At 41.3% G+C, this 19,664-nt stretch overlaps 2 protein-coding genes and 1 long non-coding RNA gene across 4 annotated transcripts; 2 read left to right on the top strand and 1 right to left on the bottom strand.

The window, feature by feature from the left end:
• The first annotated feature begins 365 nt into the window (after positions 1–365).
• LOC103475782 (very-long-chain 3-oxoacyl-CoA reductase-like) lies at positions 366–7,502 on the top strand. Of its 2 annotated transcripts, XM_008427652.1 has the most exons (13): positions 366–465; positions 2,670–2,889; positions 3,991–4,037; positions 4,198–4,273; positions 4,388–4,498; positions 4,971–5,038; positions 5,144–5,188; positions 5,271–5,305; positions 5,384–5,465; positions 5,559–5,624; positions 6,514–6,663; positions 6,756–6,917; positions 7,434–7,502. In XM_008427652.1, exons 1-12 carry the CDS (start codon positions 415–417, stop codon positions 6,888–6,890), a joined length of 1,086 nt encoding a protein of 361 aa, XP_008425874.1. In that variant the 5' UTR covers positions 366–414; the 3' UTR covers positions 6,891–6,917; positions 7,434–7,502.
• A 465-nt stretch (positions 7,503–7,967) lies between these two features.
• Positions 7,968–17,411, bottom strand: slc12a9 (solute carrier family 12 member 9). Its single transcript, XM_008427650.2, has 14 exons — positions 17,185–17,411; positions 13,829–14,035; positions 13,555–13,689; positions 13,315–13,452; positions 12,923–13,225; positions 12,721–12,828; positions 12,427–12,538; positions 12,180–12,337; positions 12,018–12,100; positions 11,425–11,549; positions 11,115–11,307; positions 10,847–11,021; positions 9,242–9,388; positions 7,968–9,149 (listed from the first exon to the last, which is right to left on the bottom strand). Exons 1-14 carry the CDS (start codon positions 17,195–17,197, stop codon positions 8,308–8,310), a joined length of 2,739 nt encoding a protein of 912 aa, XP_008425872.1. The 5' UTR covers positions 17,198–17,411; the 3' UTR covers positions 7,968–8,307.
• Positions 17,412–17,420: 9 nt separating this feature from the next.
• Positions 17,421–19,664, top strand: LOC108166896 (uncharacterized). The gene is made up of 2 exons (XR_001777306.1): positions 17,421–17,507; positions 19,348–19,664. It is a non-coding gene; the product is annotated as an uncharacterized LOC108166896 (long non-coding RNA).

Below are 19,664 nucleotides of genomic sequence, written 5' to 3'. Positions count from 1 at the left end.
ACGGACTGAAAAAAAGTTCGACTCATATGTGTCAATAAAAGTGTAAAAACCGTATTTATTTCAAATAATTTGCKAAATAAAACCCACCGTATTAGGGATTACATGGTTAGGAAACGTGATAATGTTACAAATATCTTAAAAATTTCCTCTTCGGTCATATTTTTATCCGTTTCCTCGTCAATATGCGAGAGCTTAGAGCGATGCGCGCTCCCGCGACAGGGGATGCAAATTTGGGCAGGGGGGCTTTTCTGGGCATAACACCTGTTATCAATATGCGAGAGCTTAGAGCGATGCGCGCTCCCGCGACAGGGGATGCAAATTTGGGCAGGGGGGCTTTTCTGGGCATAACACCGGTAATACCACATCCACCACTAGGGGGCTTTAGCGATAGCCTCTCATTCCATTGAACTGTTGATGAGAAAGAAGCAACCTAAAATCACGGTGATTCTTTTACACTTCACACAGGTAATGCTTGTCGAAACGTTGTATATTTGTATCCTTTATATTGTAAAGACATTTTATAGATAACAATTTATTATTATTATTAACTTTAAAAGTATATTTTAAGTTTTATGAGTAGTTTTGTGCAGCTTTTCTGTCGTCTGTGGGGTGCTGGGAGATTGCCGTTGGACTAACGGCAGAAGCTATAAAGGTGTTTGTTGTCCTTATGAGGAAACATGTTGTGACGTAGATTTTTAACTATATCTTCTTATTTTGGTTTATTAACTGGCTTCTGTAGGTGATAATTGTTTTATGTTTGAGAACTTTAGAAAAGTTGCTCTCATTTGCGTCGGTTTGTGTTTCGTATTTGATGATGGCCGTTGGACTAACGGCAAAGGCTGGGAACCTGTGTTATTTTACTGTAAGAAACATATGAAAACACTGATATTTGGCAGTTCATTACTGTTTTTGATTTATTAACTAGTTATTTTTTTGCACTCTGCGATATTGGGGAAAATGTATTGTTATTTTTCTATTTATGATTCTATACAACTGTTGATGGAGAAGCAGCCTACATCACTCCCGTGATTCTTTTCCCTTTTTCACAGGGTGTAAGAGACTTATCAGCTTTCAGAAATGGGAAACATCTCTGTTACTGTCTTGATTCCTGGTTTTGCTTGGACCTCTGGTGATTAGATGCAATCAGTGCAGACAAGTCATTTAATGCTTTGGCCCAAAACAGCAAACCATGCTTTATCTTTAAAATGACATTTTTAAAGATGTCATTAACTCATTTTACCTATTAAATGGTAAATTGCTTGTAATTGTACAGTCATGGCCAACAGTTTTGAGAATGATTCGAATGTTAATATTTACAAAGTCTACTGCTTCAGTTTTTATAATGGCAATTTGCATATACTCCAGAATGTTATAAAGAGTGATCAGCTTAACAGCAATTAATTGCAAAGTCAATATTTGCCTAGAAAATGAACTTTATCCCCCAAAACACATTTCAACTTCATTGCAGCCCTGCCTTAAAAGGACCAGCTAACATCGTTTCAGTGATTSCTCCATTAACACAGGTGTGGGTGTTGATGAGGACAGGGCTGGAGATCARTYTGTCATGATTAAGTAAGAATGACACCACTGGACACTTTAAAAAGAGGCTGRTGCTTGGCATCRTTGTTTCTCTTCTGTGAAYCATGGTTATCTYTAAAGAAACACVTGCAGTCATCATTGCACTGCAYAWAAATGGCCTAGCAGGGAAGAGTATCGCAGCTAGAAAGATTGCACCTCAGTCAACAATCTATCGCATCATCTAGAACTTCAAGGAGAGAGGTTCCATTGTTGCCAAAAAGGCTCCAGGGCGCCCAAGAAAGACCAGCAAGCGCCAGGACCGTCTCTTAAAAGTGTTTCCACTGCGGGATCGGGCTACCAGCAGTGCAGAGCTTGCTCAGGAATGGCAGCAGGCAGGTGTGAGTGCATCTGCAAGCACTGTGAGGCGGAGACTCTTGGAGCAAGGCCTGGTCTCAAGGAGGGCAGCAAAGAAGCCACTTCTCTCCAGGAAAAACATCAGGGACAGACTAATATTCTGCAAAAGGTACAGGGAGTGGACTGCTGAGGACTGGGGTGAAGTAATTTTCTCTGATGAATCCCCTTTCTGATTGCTTGGGACATCTGGAAAACAGCTTGTTCGGAGAAGACGAGGTGAGCGCTACCACCAGTCTTGTCTCATGCCAACTGTAAAGCATCCTGAAACCATTCATGTGTGGGGTTGCTTCTCAGCCAAGGGAGTCGGCTCTCTCACAGTCTTGCCTAAAAATACAGCCATGAATAAAGAATGGTACCAGAATGTCCTCCGAGAGCAACTTCTCCCAACCGTCCAAGAGCAGTTTGGTGATGAACAATGCCTTTTCCAGCAATATTTGTGTCATTCTCAACACTTTTGGCCATGACTGTATAGCGCTTTATCAAGTCCATAGGACTCAAATACGATTCAGCAGGTTTATAGATTATATATGGCTGGATCTCAACTTGGTTGGACATTTTGTTAAAGTCAGAGGATGCGCCTGGGCCAGGTTTGCTTCTCAGAAACACTTTGTGTCAACTAGTTCACCATATCAACAATCACCCCACTGCAGCAATCTCTTGGAAAATGACTAAGAGGGGGTGGAGAAATGTGTGGAGGAGCACAAACTAAATGTTTTCATTTTTTCTTTTATAAAAAGGAGAAAGCTGTTTCTAAACTCTTCCACATTCAGCTGAAAATGCTGCTTGGTCTGGAGTTCTCCCGTAAGACATTGTTGACTGATGTTCTGGCGGTCTTTGGATTATTCATTTTGGCTCTCAGCCTGCTGAAACTCACCTGGAAATGTTGCCGTGGATTCAGACAGTATGTCTTGTCATCACTTTGTAAGGCGAACCTGCAGGCGTACGGACAATGGGCAGGTAAAGTAAAGTTTGTGCACACACACACATGCACCCCCCCCCACACACACACACCAACACACACACACACAAAATTCAACCAAATATTTTTGATGGAAAAAAAGTTAAAATATAATTGCATAAATGTTCTCCACGCCTTTATAAGCCTTCCTCAGCCATTATATTTACTCAATTATATGGTTAATATTCCACAAGTGGCACATATAATGTGCAGCTTTTTGTGAAATTATTCTTTCATTCAAGACTTTTGAAATGTCTACATGGTTTCCCCCAGTGTGTTATAAGCCTGGCGGGCCACCAGGCTTAACTTGTGCACCACCAGGCTAATCATTGCTTATTTATTTAAGTCTTTTTAAATGTTTGCATTTTTTAAGACGCTATAGTTGGAGTTCAGATATTGATCTTCCAATCTTTCAAAAACACATGATTATCAGGTGGTCTTTTCAAATTTCCTGTCAATTTTAAACATTTTTTAACTCAAAAACATGACGGGCTGCTGGATGAATGACTGCCCTGGCATCCAACCACCGGGTTTAGCAAATTTTGTGGGGGAAACCTTGTATTGGCTGAACCATTTGGTGATCACTGCTCTAAAGCATTCAAGTTACTAAGATAGTTTAGCCACTGAAACATCTTACGTGCATTTCAGTGCTCTAACTAACGTTAGGTTTTAGTCACCTCGGTGTCTAAAATGTTAGCTGTGGCCGGAACATTTTTTCTGTTGCTGTAATTCATGTGTGGTCTGTAAAGAGTTGTTAAACCCTAGAATGTCATTTTCCACGAGGGTAGCGGTTAGGGGAGGCAGGTTTTCCCAGGCCACAACTTGAACTGGAAATCTCACTCACTTACAGCCAAACATAAGCTCAGGAACGTTTTCAGTCATTTACCGTTTATCTCATCCCTCATCTATAGCTCGGTTTTTTTTTAAGCATTTCTTTGCTTCTGTTTTGGCAATAAAGTTGTTTGAATTGTGAAATTATGTCATGTGTACATTCCGATCAGTTTGCTAAAATAATCTGTCCTACCAAATTTAAAATGTATGTTTTTAAATCACTAGACATTCGACAAAGTTGACTTTTCTCTACTAATTTCTTCATGCAGTTGTAACTGGTGCCACATCTGGCATTGGTAAAGCTTATGCTATTGAGGTGAGTTTGCAGCTTCATTTCAGAAAAATCAGATTTCACATTTGATGCATTGGTTATATCTTTGTGCAAAGTAATTTAAGACAGAATCTGCATATTTATCAGGACAGATTTATGTCTGAGCTACAGCATCTTCACCATCTGTCTGCATGTCTTCCTGCAGTTGGCACGTCGGGGTCTGGATGTTGTTTTAATAGGAAGGTCTGTGGAGAGGCTTCACAAGGTTGCCAAAGAAATCAGTGAGTCAGGCAGAGATGATGGAGATGTCCTCTCATGTTGTCGTCATAGCAAATAAACTCATTAAATGTCTCTTAAAGCTGAAACGGTTAACACACATGTACTGTCTGCCTCAGAACACAGGTACGGACGAAAGACTCACACCATCAGAGTGGACTTCACAGAGGGTGGCAGCATCTACCCAACCATAGCTCATGAGCTCCATGACATGCAGATTGGAATTCTGGGTAATATAGAAAAAAACACAATTAAAAGTTCTTATTATAAGCAGCTCGTGTTTAACATTAAAAACATTTCTGTGTTTTGCTCTTTTTAAGTTTTTCTGCTTAAACAAAATCTCCAACAGTTAAAAACAACCGCATAGCGTAAGTGATGCCTGAGCTAAAACCTAAAGTAAGACTTAATTTGGAGGGAATTGCTGCCACCTACTGGTCAGTTGAAGGGTTGGTTTCCATGGAGACTAGACATTGCAGGTGGACAGACTCTTCTGTTCAAGACACAGATTACTTATTTGTCAAGAGATGTGTAGGCTGTCTGAATCTCCTACAAGCAAAGGAAGATATTTGATTAATTAAAACCTCCAGATAAGAGAAACGCTGTTTTGGTTTATTACATATGTGACACTTGCTGCTTTTCCTTAAAAAAATAAGACACCGGTAGTGTTTATTAATGAAAGTTCTTGTATCTTGAACCGCACAGTTAACAACGTTGGAATAATCTGCAATGATCACTTTGCCTATTTTCTGGAAACACCAGATCCCGGAAAGGTGATCTATCAGTAATATCCCTTTTTTATGGCCAAACACTGGATGATTTAAACTAACTGAGGCTATTGTGTGTTTTCTAACTTTATTTCTAATTATTTTGAACAGAAAATCACTGAGATCATCAATTGCAATGTACTTGCTGGACCCCAGGTAAGACGTCTGCGCTAACATACCGTCTAATGGGTTTCATACAACTTTCCATCTGTAAAAATATTATATTGTCACAATACAGATGACCAGTCTGATTCTTCCTCGCATGGTGCTCAGGTATCCACAGACACATCAATATCATGCAGCATTAGATTGACCAGATCTATAAACATTTGGGTTTCGTCTCATTCCCAGAGGCAGAGGATTAATCATCAACATCTCCTCTGAAATGGGTCTCCGTCCACATCCACTGGTGGCTCTTTATTCGGCCAGCAAGGTGTTTCTCTGGTGTTTATTTTCGCACATTCATTCAAACCCATCATAACCTGCTCCCTCAATGGCCCTCAATGTCACGTATGCTTTGTTGCAGACTTTTGTGATACATTTCTCCCAGTCTTTACATGCTGAGTACAAGTCAGTGGGGATCACAGTTCAGGTAACTCACACCTGCACTGGTTTTAATCTTACAGTACATTTATGACAGAAATATGTTGGTGTGGACTGAAGATTAAGTAATTGTATCAACTAATCCAAGTGGTTTCTTTCTAGATTGAAAATACTCAACATTTTTTTGTCATTTAATATTTTATATTACAAAGGATAAACAAGTTGATTTGCAGTACTATCCTTACTTAACTAGCTTTCTAAGGATAACAGGCATTTATTTTGTTCCTTTTAATTATTATGACTTACAACTAATGAAACTCCAACATTTTCTCAGAATATTAGATTATTTTGAGAAAACACTTATACAAAATGTATTTAACTCATATATTTTATTTTCCCATTATGATCTATATAATTATGCAAGAGGAGTCGTGACTTGTCTGGCAGACATGCTTGACGTGCCTTACCACAAAAGACGTTGACTGTTCACGGGGGTGCTACAACCATATTAATGGGGAAGTTGAGTGGAAGGAAAACATCTTGTAGAAACGGTGCAGAAGGAATGGGGATAACTGCAGCCGTTGAGAGGATAGGAAAGCCTATTTAAGAGTATGGGTAGCTTTCCAATGTGTCAGCGCTTGAAGGGCTAACCCAACACAGAGACCAGAGAATATCAATGTCCATGTCCAAGAAGAAGACCAAATCTATTTTATCTTCATATTAATGAGAATAGTTCTCAGGTGGAGGAGAAATTCCCTTAAAAGTTACTTCAGCCAAAAGTCATCACACCGTTTTTATCAACAAATTAATCAAAATTTTAGATTTGTCATCTTGTTTTAAACAAAGGATAATTTGTCAGTAAATCAAACAAATAAGCATGTTTTAAAATGAACCTCGACCTTTGTTGTCATCTAATTTCAATGTTGCTGTTTCCTCAGTGTGTGACCCCATTCATGGTGTCCACCAACATGACAAACAACCTAAAAGTCAACTTGTTTGTGAAGAGTGCTCCAGGGTTCGTCTATGATGCTTTGAACACTGTGGGCCACTCCACCTTCACCAGCGGCTGTCTGTCTCATGCACTGCAGGTGAGAGCAGCAACAAGCCACGATCTGCTCCAACGTTTCAAACCGTCTCCTTCCTCGTCTTCACTTTTCTCTGCTTGAACAAAATCCTACAGAGCGTGGCTTTCTCCATTCTTGTGCCGGACTGGCTGCGGATGTCGACATTTTTCATCCGGTGGCTGAGAAAAAGTGGGAATATAGAAGGCTGCCGGAAAGATGTGCCTCGGGAAGAGAAACAGGGAAAAACATAACTGAAGGTTTATTTATTTTTTTAAAAGGTGACTGAAATGACCGCTGACTTTTTGTTGCCCAACGCAGGCATTACAAGTCCTCTCATTACTGCAGAATATATGTAAAAACGTATGTATTATAAACACTTATGTTTATAATACATATCAGATTTGTGTATTTTACGTCTCATTGATGAGTGTTGAGCATTAGAATAGAGGCTAAATTTACTCTCCTCCAGTATTATCATTACAGTAGTACAACTGTGCAATGCTACAATCACAAAAATAGCTTGAAAAGCAAAATAAGATTTCTCACAGACTAATATTTATGTGCCTCAGAAAAATATGATTCTGTATTTAGTAAACAAATAAGTACATTTAATATATAAATCTCAGCCTATTTAAAGGTATGCCCATGTGCTGTACGGCATCTCCACTAGTGGTACGGTGGTCTTGGATTACGCTGGACTTGACAAAACACTAGCAGAGTATAGCAACTTAAATCAGCACTCACTATAGAAACTTCAGTTACTTGGATTCTGTGCCTCTCCACTGTTTCTACAGACTCTCTGACCAATGTGATGCATTGCTTCATGATGTGAGAACAGCATCAAAAACTGCGTGTCATTCTGAGGTGAGATGTGGTCATTTGCTTCCTTTGAGTCATTTTAAGCACAAAAACACTCAGCAAGAGAAAGAAAGTCAAAGAAGGCAATAACAAAAATCTGTAAATTAATTGGAAGGAATGAAAAATGTGTATTAAATGAAAGCTTAATCAATTAGTAGGGAATGAATAAAGCTTGAGAGGACAATCTATAACTGCAGTGAAGGGAGGAGAGAAAGACCCCAAACACACATCCAAGAAAACAAAGTTGCTAGAAAGAACCGACCAATAATCAAATTATATACTTCTGGTAAACTGAAGGTTTAAAAGCTCAGAAGACGCAATGAGAAGCTTAAAAGTTTGAAGACAGTTTGTTTGTGAAGTAAAAAAAAAAAGACATTAAAGTGTAAGAACTAGTTTCTCCATGGACATTTAGCATACAGTCTTCAAGACGACATTTCTAGCTTCAAAGAGAAAAAACATATGAACATAAATTGTGTTTTGACATGTTTATTTCTCTCGGTGGTCCGTTGGAGACACAGTTTTGCAAAGAAGTTCTATCAAGAAAACGTATGACCACAAATATGCTGGCTTAAGCACAAAGCCATTTCAAGTATATAAAGTAGGAATGTCTCCTATTAAACTTCAAGTGCTACTTGAATGTGGACTTTTTCCCCGAGCAAAGAAAAGAAAAATTCAGGTGGTAAAACAAATAAATACTGCAGAATAACATTCTTAAATAATAGTAGATGCTGAATTGGTACTACTTAGCTTTAAGTAAACGGAGAACTAAGACATTGTGATATTTACATCATCAAATGAGGCGAACCGTGCTCAGAGATCAGTGTACGTGACCGGGGTGACCCCATGAATCAACAGCGTAGGTCCTAAACCTCTGGTCACTGCTTCCAGCTGAGACAAGTAGTGCTGTGACTGGTTTCGAGCAGCAGGGGGCCGAGGCAAATACAGGAAGCGCACGGCAGCCTGAGAGCTGTGCTCCATCAACATGCGGTTCACTGCAGACAGGAAGTCGTCGGATAAACCTGGCGTTGGCTCTTCGCAGCGCTCCCCCTCCGGCAGAGCATAGTGCTGCACCACGGAGTCCCACGGCACAATCTTGATGGACGCCCTGATTCTCAGCTTCCTCAGCAGCTCCCGAAACGACTCTTCATTGACCACCCAGCCCTGGTCAGAGGAGCCCGTCTCCACATTCAAGAAGATCCTCATTCTTGCGTGACGCCACTTGCTTGACATGTTGAGCACGCAGGCCATCTGCAGCAGGAACAGACTGCACACGTCCTGGTAGTCCTGGTTGCCCGGCTGGAGCAGGTTGAGAGGCCACACGTCTATCGTCCGCTCCGACCCGTCCACTTTGCTATCTTTGCCTTCTCCCTGCAGCTGGAAGAAGTATCTGCCGAGGCACACGTTTTTCTTCATTTTAATGGCGTCGGAAATAATGCCGACGTACTCGTCCGGCGACAGCCACCGGGGGCTCTCGACGTGTCGGACGGGAGGGAAGTGGGCTTGCAGCGAAGGCAGGTCCACCCCAAAATTATATTCCTCCTCACTGCCTTCTCCCACAGATGAATGGCAGAAGGCAGAGTCCTGCAGGAAGAAATCGTCCGGAGTGCAGCTGTCGTAGAAACCCAGAATCAGGGTGTTGGGCTTCATGCCACCTTGGAGAAAGATGCGCAAAAATCAGACTCGGCACATGCAGGCAAAACAATGGAGATAATCAGTGTAGAGAGAAGGTTGGGGAAGCGTTTACCAAGTCCTGTGATGCGCAGCAGATGCTGTGTTCCCTGTCTGACTGAAGGAGACAGAGTGAGGTCTACAAAGGCCTTCACACCTAATTTATCAACCAGACTCAGCCAGAAGTTGTACTGGGTCTGGACTGGGTCCGATGGCAGGGAGTCTGAAATACAAAGCATTTATTACAGCATGACCCCAATTAACAGAAATTATTTCAATTAAAGGGAATTAAGTTTGCTATACGGATATATTTAAGAAAATATGTTGAGTGGTACTGGTCAGACTTTCCTAGACAATGCTAACTTCCAGGTTCCTTTGAGATCATTGAAAATAACCACACTTTAAATATTAGTATTTTATTCCATATTTTGCACCTTGAGGACTAATAGGTGTGTGATCTCTGTCAATTTATTTGGAGTAATGACGAAATCTTAAGCAATGCAATAAAACTGATTTGCTATCAGCAGAACTGTTGCAAATCTTGTGTTTAGCTTATGACGAAATCAGAAAAAAATATCCACAGATTAACATAACTAATCAATAATGTGTGAAAATGGAATAGTCTTAATGAATTTCATATAGATTGTTTACTTTGCATCAACAAAGGTAACCTGCAGTTTTGATAGCAATAGGGTTGCAATGTAATTTTTAAAACACTAGGGGGCATAATTACAAAAAACTGGAAATATAGCAAAAAAAAAAAGAAAAAAGAAAGAAACTGGTCTTAAAGGGGGCATTTTTTCCATTACTGTATCTTGTTGTCTTGAAGCATTTTCTTAAAGTTCATGGAGATAAAAGCGATGACCCATTCAGGCTGAAATCAGGGATGACTCAATATTCACATGACTAACCCTCAGGTGCCGCTACGCTTCAGAGAAAACCTTTGTTGATATTTGCCATGCTAACAGCAGCACTGGGGAAAAGGACAGACCCAACAGGCAACTGATGCCTATTGCAGTGCATGTAAACTTACGGACATCTACAGCCTCACCATGTCTTGCTAAACCGGATCTGTTGCATGAGAATGAATGACAAAACTATCACATGCTGATGTACAACAGCAGTGGCTTACTCCTAGGCATATGACTAGTCCACCCGCTGGGCGTGTTTGCAAAAGTATTCACACATTTTCACATTGTTAATATTTTGTCACATTACAAACACAACAATGTATTTTGTGGAGATTTTAGGAGACAGACTGACACCAAGTGGAAGGAAAAGCAAAGTTTGATAGAAATGTTTCCAATTAAGTATTGAGTCAGGTGGCTGAACATATAAGTGGGTTGGGCTTCTTGAAAACCAGGGAACATTGTGTTTACACTTCTCAACTGTGAACTTCTTTGTGTTGGTCTGTCAGGTAGAATTCCTGTAAAATCCATTAAAATGTGTGATATTGAAGTTTCAAAAGGTTCAAGGGAGATGAAGTTATATAACTAAATACCCTCCCTCCAATGACAGAGACACAATTTCATTCTTACAGTACATCAAGGTGGGAATGAAAGAATTGCAGTTTTGGAAAACAAGATCATTTAAGCAGGGAATCACAACATGGTGGTAATTTCAGGTAATTTCACTGTGAGATCTATGAAGAGAACATTACAGATCAAACATAGATAATTACCCAGATCTCCCAGCTGCACATGACCCAACACGTACAGTCCGCCCTTCTTCAGCTGGTTCACAAACAGAATGAGCTGGSAGGAGGAGCGCGGGTTGGACACCATCAGCAGGACTTGGGGCCTCCAGAACTTCACATGGTCTTTCCTCACATCCAGCATCAACAGATACTTCCGCACCTACACACACACACGCACATCAGTGACAAAACAGAAACGACACGGTTATGGAGGGGAACATGCCTGAGTTCTGCACATGTTGCGTCCAGGTACCTGGTGAAAAATGAGAGCCTGGCTGATGTAGCCCCAGCTGCTTGTGGGTGACCTGTAGTGGAGGAAAAGCAGCAGCAGTAGCAGCAGGACGATGCTGCCMGACGAATACACAGGRTTGATGACAAACATCATGACCAAACAGCTGAGGATCCCCAGCAGGCAGGTGTGCCACGAGAAGAGCTGAAAGGTTGGTCTGTTAAAACACAAGGGGGAAACAAGAAGAAACCATGAAAACTGGATCCAGAGAGTCTGGAATCAAGGGAGTAAAAGAATATGAGAAGAGCCTTTGATAGAAAATTTATATTTTTACCTGAAGTTTGGTGCAGATGCCCACTCCAGAGCCAGACAGGCCAGATCTACAGCGGCGTAAGCAAGTAGGTAGAAGACCGTCACGAGACTCGCCACAGCATTCAGCTGCCCTGCAAACACCACACACTGACAGAAACATGGAAACAAAAACGGGTTGAGTCYGAGAACCCGCTGTTTTGCAGAGCTGCTGCAGTTTTCCATGTARAAATTCTACAATTTCTAGAGTTTGCAGTTCTTTGCAGGTATTGTATTAAAAATAGACATACTATTAAAGGCTTTAATCAAATATAACTAAAGAATGAAGGAGAAGAGAAAGGATGGTTTGGACAAAAGAAAAAAAGGCAGAAGGAGATAGGTGAGGAAAGAAGAAAAAAAAGACCAGAAGAGAATGAAAGGAAATATAAGATAAGGAARAAGTAAAGAGGACAATGCAGAAAAGAAGAAAAAAWWWYMAAAARGKWRGRARGRMMMMWTTWRRMMAWKRRRWWAWWAARKWWMRSYWWTTTTYYWWWWTTTTWWTWWYYTTTYMAWWWTTWWKSMRRWYYKRAAAWTAAAAAAAAWTTTTTTWATCTAAATTTAAACTGCAGTACTGACCTGTGCCAGGCCCCAGGTGTACAGCACCGCCACCCACGGGTTCCCAGAGTTAGATGTGACCGTTGCCGGGGCCAGCGGCAACCCTGAGAAGAAAACATTAACCCTCACATACTGGAAAGAGGCCATGTTCAAATAAGAAAAGAAAAAAATCCTATGACTTACCAAAGAGATGATCCAGAGCAAGAGCGTGGAGAATGCGGGACGCTCCGATCATGGCGCACATTGCAGCTGACAGAGAGGCGCAGTAAATCCCAATCGTGACAAATGGCGRCCAGATGTTAATTCGYTGCAGGAAGCCGTAGTCTTGAATCAAGAGGGTCCTAAAACAGAATAAACCAGGCATGATGCACTTCTGTTTAACATAACTGAAGCTGGTAGGTTGTATGGTCAGGTATGGCAGCTGTGGCACCTGTSGCATGTGGCGCTGACCAAGATGAAGAGGAGGACGTAGACGGTGAAGGTGTAGAAGACGGCGATGATGGTGCCTTTAGGGATGGAAATACTCGGAGTCTTCAGCTCACCTTCGCACACAGGTTGGGAAACGGCAAACATCTATGAACATGTTTATGCAGAGACTTGCAAAAGCAAAGCTCGTTTTGAATTATTTGCCAAGTGAAAGCAGGTTCACTTTAATATCCTTAATGCAAAAATGACCTGTTCCACTGTGATTGACATTAGAAACATAAAATAGTGAATTTGTAACCTGACATGTTGGCTCCAGCCATGATCCCAGTGCAGCTGGTGAACATGACAGCAAACACGGTGGCAAACGACATGACGGAGTTGGTGCTGTAGTCCAAAGAGTAACCGGCTGCACAGAAAAACATTTAAAGAAAAACCCAAAGAAAAGCTGCGTTATTCGCTCTTCTTCACAAGCGTCGGCATAGTCGATAACCCTGACTCACAGCCTAGATTGTTCCTCAGGGTGGCGGCGCTGAAACCCGTGTAGCTGGCATTGTAGCGGATCGTCTGGTTGCCRGGGCCCACGTGGGTGATGACAAAGTCTCTCGGCTTGACTGCCACAGAGCTGATGAAGACGGACAGCAGCGACACGGTGACCACCAGCAGGATGGCGAAGGCCGTGCGGGAGTAAATGTGGGCGCCCACCAGGCACACGAGGAGACAGAGCAGGAGCACCACAGAGGAGTACAGAACTGTGTACCAGTAGCCCTGAGGGAGAACCCGCAGCCCTCCGGATACATGCGACTCTGAAATAAATTARATGACAGACCTCAATCCAGGTAGTCTGATGACTATCAAAAGTAGRTTTGGGATTTTAAGCGTGGACGCGACTTACCAGGATCTGCTCCGAAAACATCTAGGACGGCCTCCACGAGACCCAGGACGTACTCRCCGCACGCAAACACTTTGGCAAGAAAGAACATCAAACCGATGCTTCCGCCAAACTCTGGTCCCAAAGAGCGGCTGATCATGTCTAAAATTATTTTATTAAGGATCGTTTATTTGTAAGCGGTAGTAACTTATAAATGTGCGACAAATTAAAAACTCACAATCTATTCACAACTAGTAAGGATACAATACGCTCCACCGCCCTGAATGGCTCCGTTAGTGGAAATGGCACAGATTGACAGTACTGTGAGAGATATGATGGTGTAGGCGACGACCACCATTAAAAGACCCTGCAGCAACCCCGCGTGACCCACCACAAACCCTGCAAAACGGAGATCACATCACCATGACTGAGCAGAGCCCAAAATGCTTCACAAACAGCAAAACTAAACTGAACTCCCTTTTCTTTTCTTTTTTTTTTCCACTTCTCTAAATTATTTTTGAACCTGTGCCACACACACCTGTCCTCAGAAACAATATGATGCTGAACATGGAGAGGATGGTCGGCACCATCACGCCAAAGAAGGTGTTCAGTCTGCGCGGGTCCTGAGCTGCTTTCCCGGAGCTGGTGTCCTGGGGGGAGTCCGACGCCACGCCGCATGTCGCTGCGGTCAGGGTTAGCCCACAGACCCCCGAGGTGATGAGAGGGGAGCGTTCGTTTGGCATGGCTGCAAGAGAACGAATGAAACTCATCGTAGTGCTTCACGGACTCACATCAAACCATTCTGAAACTGAAAACTTTGATAAAAAACAGTGACATTTCTGGTTACAATATGGAATCTTTTTTTCTCTGGCCAAAAGAAAATTAACAATCAGTGAAAGAGATACTGCGACAAGATTCTGTGAGTGCAAAAAAATATCTGCGGGGAAGTCAGATGGATAAATACCGAACAGCTGCGATCATTGTGCCCTGAGGAGGCACAGCATTAAAAACAGACATGGGTCTGTGATGGGAATGTCTTCATGGGCTGCAGGATATCAGAACATCGCAGTCAGTGAACAGTGTTCAGTGTCAAAATACGTTTAATAAAAAGAAATAAAATGCTGCCATGCAACGAAGAGAAAAATATAAACAAGATTCAGAAAAAAAAAAACTAAAGTAACCGGACAAAATTAAAACAGCATCTGGCTAAAAGCCTTTAAGTGGAGCAGCTTTGGCTTTGGCACATGTTGCTWTTTATTAGCATATAGTATAAATTTACTCATCTGAAGATTAAAGGTTCTCTACAATGGCTTGCAAAAGAAATCACATTGCAGCCACAAGCCTCGTTCGTTGGCGTTTCATCTGACAGAGGACACACACTAGTGTATGACTGTGAWGTTCCTCACATTCTCAATGAGATTTAGGTCTCGTCTTTGATTTAGCTTTATCCAGCTTCATGGCTTCCCCATTCCTGCTGAAGAAAAGCCTTCCCACAGCATGATGSAGCCATCACCATGGCCAACAGTGGCAATGGTTTTTGGTCTCCATGTAGATCAGGGGTGTCAAACTCWGTTTCATTTTGGGCCATAACAAAAAATAYGRATGTTCTTRAAGGGCCGGTTGCACCAGAATGTATTGATAAAGCCCATTAAACTGGTAAATTATAAATCAATAGCTGTCCCTCCAGGATTSTGATAGTTTTTTAATCAAAATCACAGATTTTGTAGTGCTAAAATATTAGTGCATCATATTTGCACTAATATATGATGTTAAATGWGATTTGTGTAGTCAAACTCCATCCAGYTTGACTGAAATTGAAATATTTTGCAAAGAAGAATAGGCAAAAACTTCCCTTTCTACTCCCAAGACATGCAAAGCTGCTTAAGACCTATAGCTGCATCAAAAGGTAGTTCTTTTTTTTTTCTTTTCGCAAAAACAAAAACCTGTAACCCATGCATTCTTTCCTTCTTACTCACATTCATTCACTCATTACTTGGTGTTGATTTATCTCAAAAATCCAAATAAAATCCATGGATACCATCGATTGGAGCATGATAAAAATGTGAAAGCCTCAAAAGATGTAGGATTACTTTAGTAATTCATTAACAATACAGTATGCACTAATTTAATTTACAATAGCATGGTTCTTTACAGTTTAATAGCTGGTGATAAACTAATAGATGTTTTACTGTTTTATGAAATGTCGTTTGCTCTGTAGCAAACCTTWAATTAGTAAATTCCTTTGTCCAGTAGAACCATTTTTTCACAGCAGTTCCTCTTTTGAGGMGCGCTGCTCATGATGGTCACTACACTCCGGTGTTTAAAATATCCTCACATGTGTTCACATTTTGAACTTTAAAGCAATTCGTTGCACAAGATATTGCGTACCGCCCTTGAGAGAGTGAGTCAAGCTTTCATGTCACGCTTCTTAATAAAGTCTCCCGCTCGCACTTGAGGTTTGGTATTCGCAGTCATCTGATTCGCAGCAGCTTGCTTGTTTTCACATGCAGCTTAAACCAGAAAGGGATCATCTCAGCAGAGYGCCATGCCTCGGATGTCCTTTAACTCACTCTTTTTTTTTTCTGAAGGTTACTCCTTACGATCAGGCGAAATGCTCAATGAGTTGCTCAGCTAAAGGAATCACATGATGGGATAAGCAGAGCCGGTCGTGAAGAGTATGTAATCTCTCTGATAACAGTCTTCCTGTTTGCTTTTGGATCAACTGAGAYACCGTCTTTATCACTTCATAATGTTTAGAATAGATATGTTGAAAAAAAAAAAAAMCCTCTGTTTTTCAAGCTAAATGAAATAGTTTAACAACSAAAARGTCTAGTAAAAAAAGACTGAAAATGTTTCAGAAGTGGTTTTTTCAGCAGGATAAAACCCCAAAAAACATACAGACAGAACATTTCTCTTCTTCCACGACCGTCTATGTCTCCAGAATCCTACAAAAGAAAAGAAACTGCGGAGTTAGCTGAAGAGAAGAGAACATTAGACAGAACCCAGGACTCGGATTTTGAGACATTATGCTTAGATGACTGGTCAAAGATCTCCCTTTCTCTCCAAATGCTCCAGCCTTTGTTTCTCCTTTAACATTCCCATAGATGCAGCTCAAATGGGCATTAGGTAAAGTATAGACAGCAGWACTAGTCATTTTAACAGTTGCAATTATTTCTCATYGTTAATAAATGGACTCAATCCAAAGTTTGAATCTACATCTTCAGTGTTATACTTTGCTCCTCTAATCAAAGATGAGTTTATTTAAGGTTTTCAAAAAGGGATGCCATAAATAACTGTAATTTTACAATGGGAGCTATGAGAGCTTCTTATGCAGTGATCTTTATCCATTCACATTTAGTTTTCTGTGTTGTTCGTGAATTAACTCGAAGGTCTACAGAGGCTCTCTGCCTCACCATGAYCTATATCGGTTCAAAGGGGAAGTTATAGGCAGAAAGCTCTTCTTGCGTTTCCTTCCCTTTAGTGTGATGTTGCTGGGTTGCATGCTCCGCAGGAGGCTGTTAGTGACGCACTGAGCTTATGATGCAGCTGCAGACAGACCACATCTATTTGAAGGCCCTCTGTACCTCAGCGAGCTCCACTTCAACTTACCAAAATAAAACAAAGCTTCCGTCACGTATGAGACGTTGCGTGAAGGTGGAGCGACTGCGGCATAAATTAAAAAAATAAAATAAAAATAAAAAGTTAATGCATTTTAAGTGGGCGAAAAGATGCAATGAAAACACTTGACGTCTTGTTTACGCTTCAGAAGTGAAGGTCAAGAAGTTACCACCGCTCTAATGGGACAATTTCCCAGTCASACAACAACATGCCGGATGTTTTGCACCCTGGAACATCCGCAGAGGTCTCATAAAATAAACGTCTAAGCAGCCTTACCGCTCAGCTTCATCCACTTCCTGGCTGTTAGCTGCTTATTTCGGGGCTCCGCCGCTGATGCCGGTGTGCGCGCGCTGCTCGGCGGCGTCGAGGTGGCGCTCCGGCGGGCAGAAGGCGACCACGACAGGCCGGTGAAAGGAAGGGGCTCGGAGTTACCTCCGGACAGCGGGATGCTGTGTGAAATGTGCTGCCCAATAACAACACATCTGTACGGTCACGCCTCGCTCCCCCTGTTATTTGTTACAAAGAGTCACGGGAGCGCAGAGAGAGACCCATGTGACATCCAGAAGGGGAGGACGAAAACATCTCAAACACGAGTCAAGGTACTGCTGGTGGGACATAACCCCGCCCCTAATATCGGACATGTCAAACGTGAGCTCATCGCTGACTCAGAAACATCCTTTAATGCATCTTCAACAGGAACGGAGCTGATTGGGGATGCTGGGTTTTTTCGCAGAATAGCGAAATGTTTATTATAAGAGAAAAACGTGGACAACAAGCTCTACAAAACCTAAGTAAAGTGGAATTGCTAAAAATGTGCATTTTTGCATTTTTCTTTATCACCACAAGAGGTCACTGTACAGTAACATGCACGGAGCCCTGTAAACAGAATCTTTAAACTTTTCTTAAAATCTATTATTTTGTAACTATTACTTTAAAAGTTGTAATGATATTCAACATTCTATAATTCTTTCATTCAAAATAAGCACATAGGGTTCCTCAGTTTTGTTTTTGATCCTCATTTCATTATCAAAAACCATGAAAGTTATTCCCGAAATCCAAATRCCAACATCAGATAAGTTTATATCCATAGCACAAATTAAAAYAACCAAGTGCTTCATAGTCGAGCTGAATAAATTATTTTACTTTTCTTCATTTTGAGCCAGGAATGTTCCATGGAGATACAAACACAAAAACTAGTTAACACTAAACTAAAAGACWAACAGAATAATCAAATAACTAGAAACACAAATAATACCTTCAAGACAAAAAAAACTAYCCATAAAACATTGGATTAAATGAAGACAAGAAACATACTTAAGAAAAATAAACAACAGTAACAGTAGATGAAAGTATGCGTTTCCAGGGATCTGAAAGTTTACTTTGTAATTTATAATTTTGGGCCTGCCAGAGGAAAAGCTTGATCACATTTACACATCAGTCTTTAATCAAACAACTTTAGTCGTGGTCATATTTGACTTTAAATCCATTTGCTGTACRGTTATTTTTACATTTATTGCTCTCATTGACTCCTTGGGCCRCTCTGGCACATTTTGAACCTGAYAGATTCTGACACTGCCATCCTGGAATATGGACAAACCATCAGGGAAGACAGAATTCACTGATGATGTAACCCAACCATTCAATTCCTTCGGGTAGTCAGCTGATCTCACTCTTTAGCCACACAGTATTATTGAATCTGCCTGACCAAATGAGCAACTCCAGATCTTAACTCTGACCCACAGGGTTCTATACTGTATACAGTAGGTGCTAAGGAGGAACTGTCTTGGGATCTTGGGTCTTTGAGTGCTTTCAAAGCATGTAGCTGGAACCAAAAATGTGTGGCACGCATATAATGTGAGCGCAATGTCCACAACACCATTTGTGGTAGGAAACCAACACAGCATCCCCGCAGTACAACACGGTGGTTGCAGCAGCATCAGCAGGACAACATCTCCAAACATACAGTGAGAGTGAGAATGGTCTAGTCAAAGTCAAGGTCTAAATCCATGGAAAGATTTGAAAACTGATCTGCACGGACTCGCTCCAGTCAGTCTGACTGAAAGATACAAGCATGAGGTCAAATCAAAATTCAAGTCAGAAACCATGTATCATTTTCATTGTAGCTATTAAAGTCATAATTATTTAATTATGTTGCAAATATTTTCTCAAGGGTATAGTGTACAAATGAGTACATGAACAGCTAAGCTTTTCAGTTTTATTTACATTAAATGTATAAAATGCGTGGTTTGTCCCTTTTTTTTTTCTTTTTTTTGGTCCGTTTTATTTTTCTCTTTTCAAGTCTTTGTGTCAGGAAGTCGTATTGATTTCAGGGGGTCTGCTCGCTTCTCCTGATAGGAAAAAGACGACAYGAAACGGGTTTACGAGACGTATTGATATACTGCTGCAAGGATTCACGCGTTTTCATCTGATTGTTCATAGGTTTGCACGTTTTCCGTCGGTGCTTCGGGTCTGAGCAGCTGTCCTGCAGGAGTGTCGGAAGAGGGAGGGAGGAGGCAACCAGAGGGAGGAAGGAAACGGGGATAACGTCACGAAGACACGGAGTAAAACGGGGAGAGCAGCGGTTAATGGACGATCCTTGATGCGGGCCAGAGGAAGGAAAAACTAGAGCCAGTTCTTTTGATTTTTTACCCCCCCCCCACACGCCCCCCCGCTTACATTAGACAAAAAATGTTTTTCCTAACCTTCCGAACGTGAAAAGGTGCGACGCCGTCAGCAGAAAAGGGGCAAAAAAAAAA

This window comes from Poecilia reticulata, linkage group LG14 (assembly GCF_000633615.1).
Source record: "Poecilia reticulata strain Guanapo linkage group LG14, Guppy_female_1.0+MT, whole genome shotgun sequence".
NCBI classification, from domain to species: Eukaryota; Metazoa; Chordata; class Actinopteri; order Cyprinodontiformes; family Poeciliidae; genus Poecilia; species Poecilia reticulata.
The sequence above is the reverse complement of the archived record's forward strand: the minus strand, read 5'-3'. Positions and strand labels throughout refer to the sequence as shown.

Bases quoted from the DNA above. Each gene is read 5' to 3' on its own strand.
- LOC103475782 (XM_008427652.1), top strand. From the start codon at position 415: ATGAGAAAGAAGCAACCTAAAATCACGGTGATTCTTTTACACTTCACA. The intron at 5,306-5,383 runs GTATCCACAGAC...TCTCATTCCCAG, and splicing joins CTTCCTCGCATGGTGCTCAG to AGGCAGAGGATTAATCATCA. The intron at 5,466-5,558 runs GTGTTTCTCTGG...GCTTTGTTGCAG, and splicing joins CTCTTTATTCGGCCAGCAAG to ACTTTTGTGATACATTTCTC.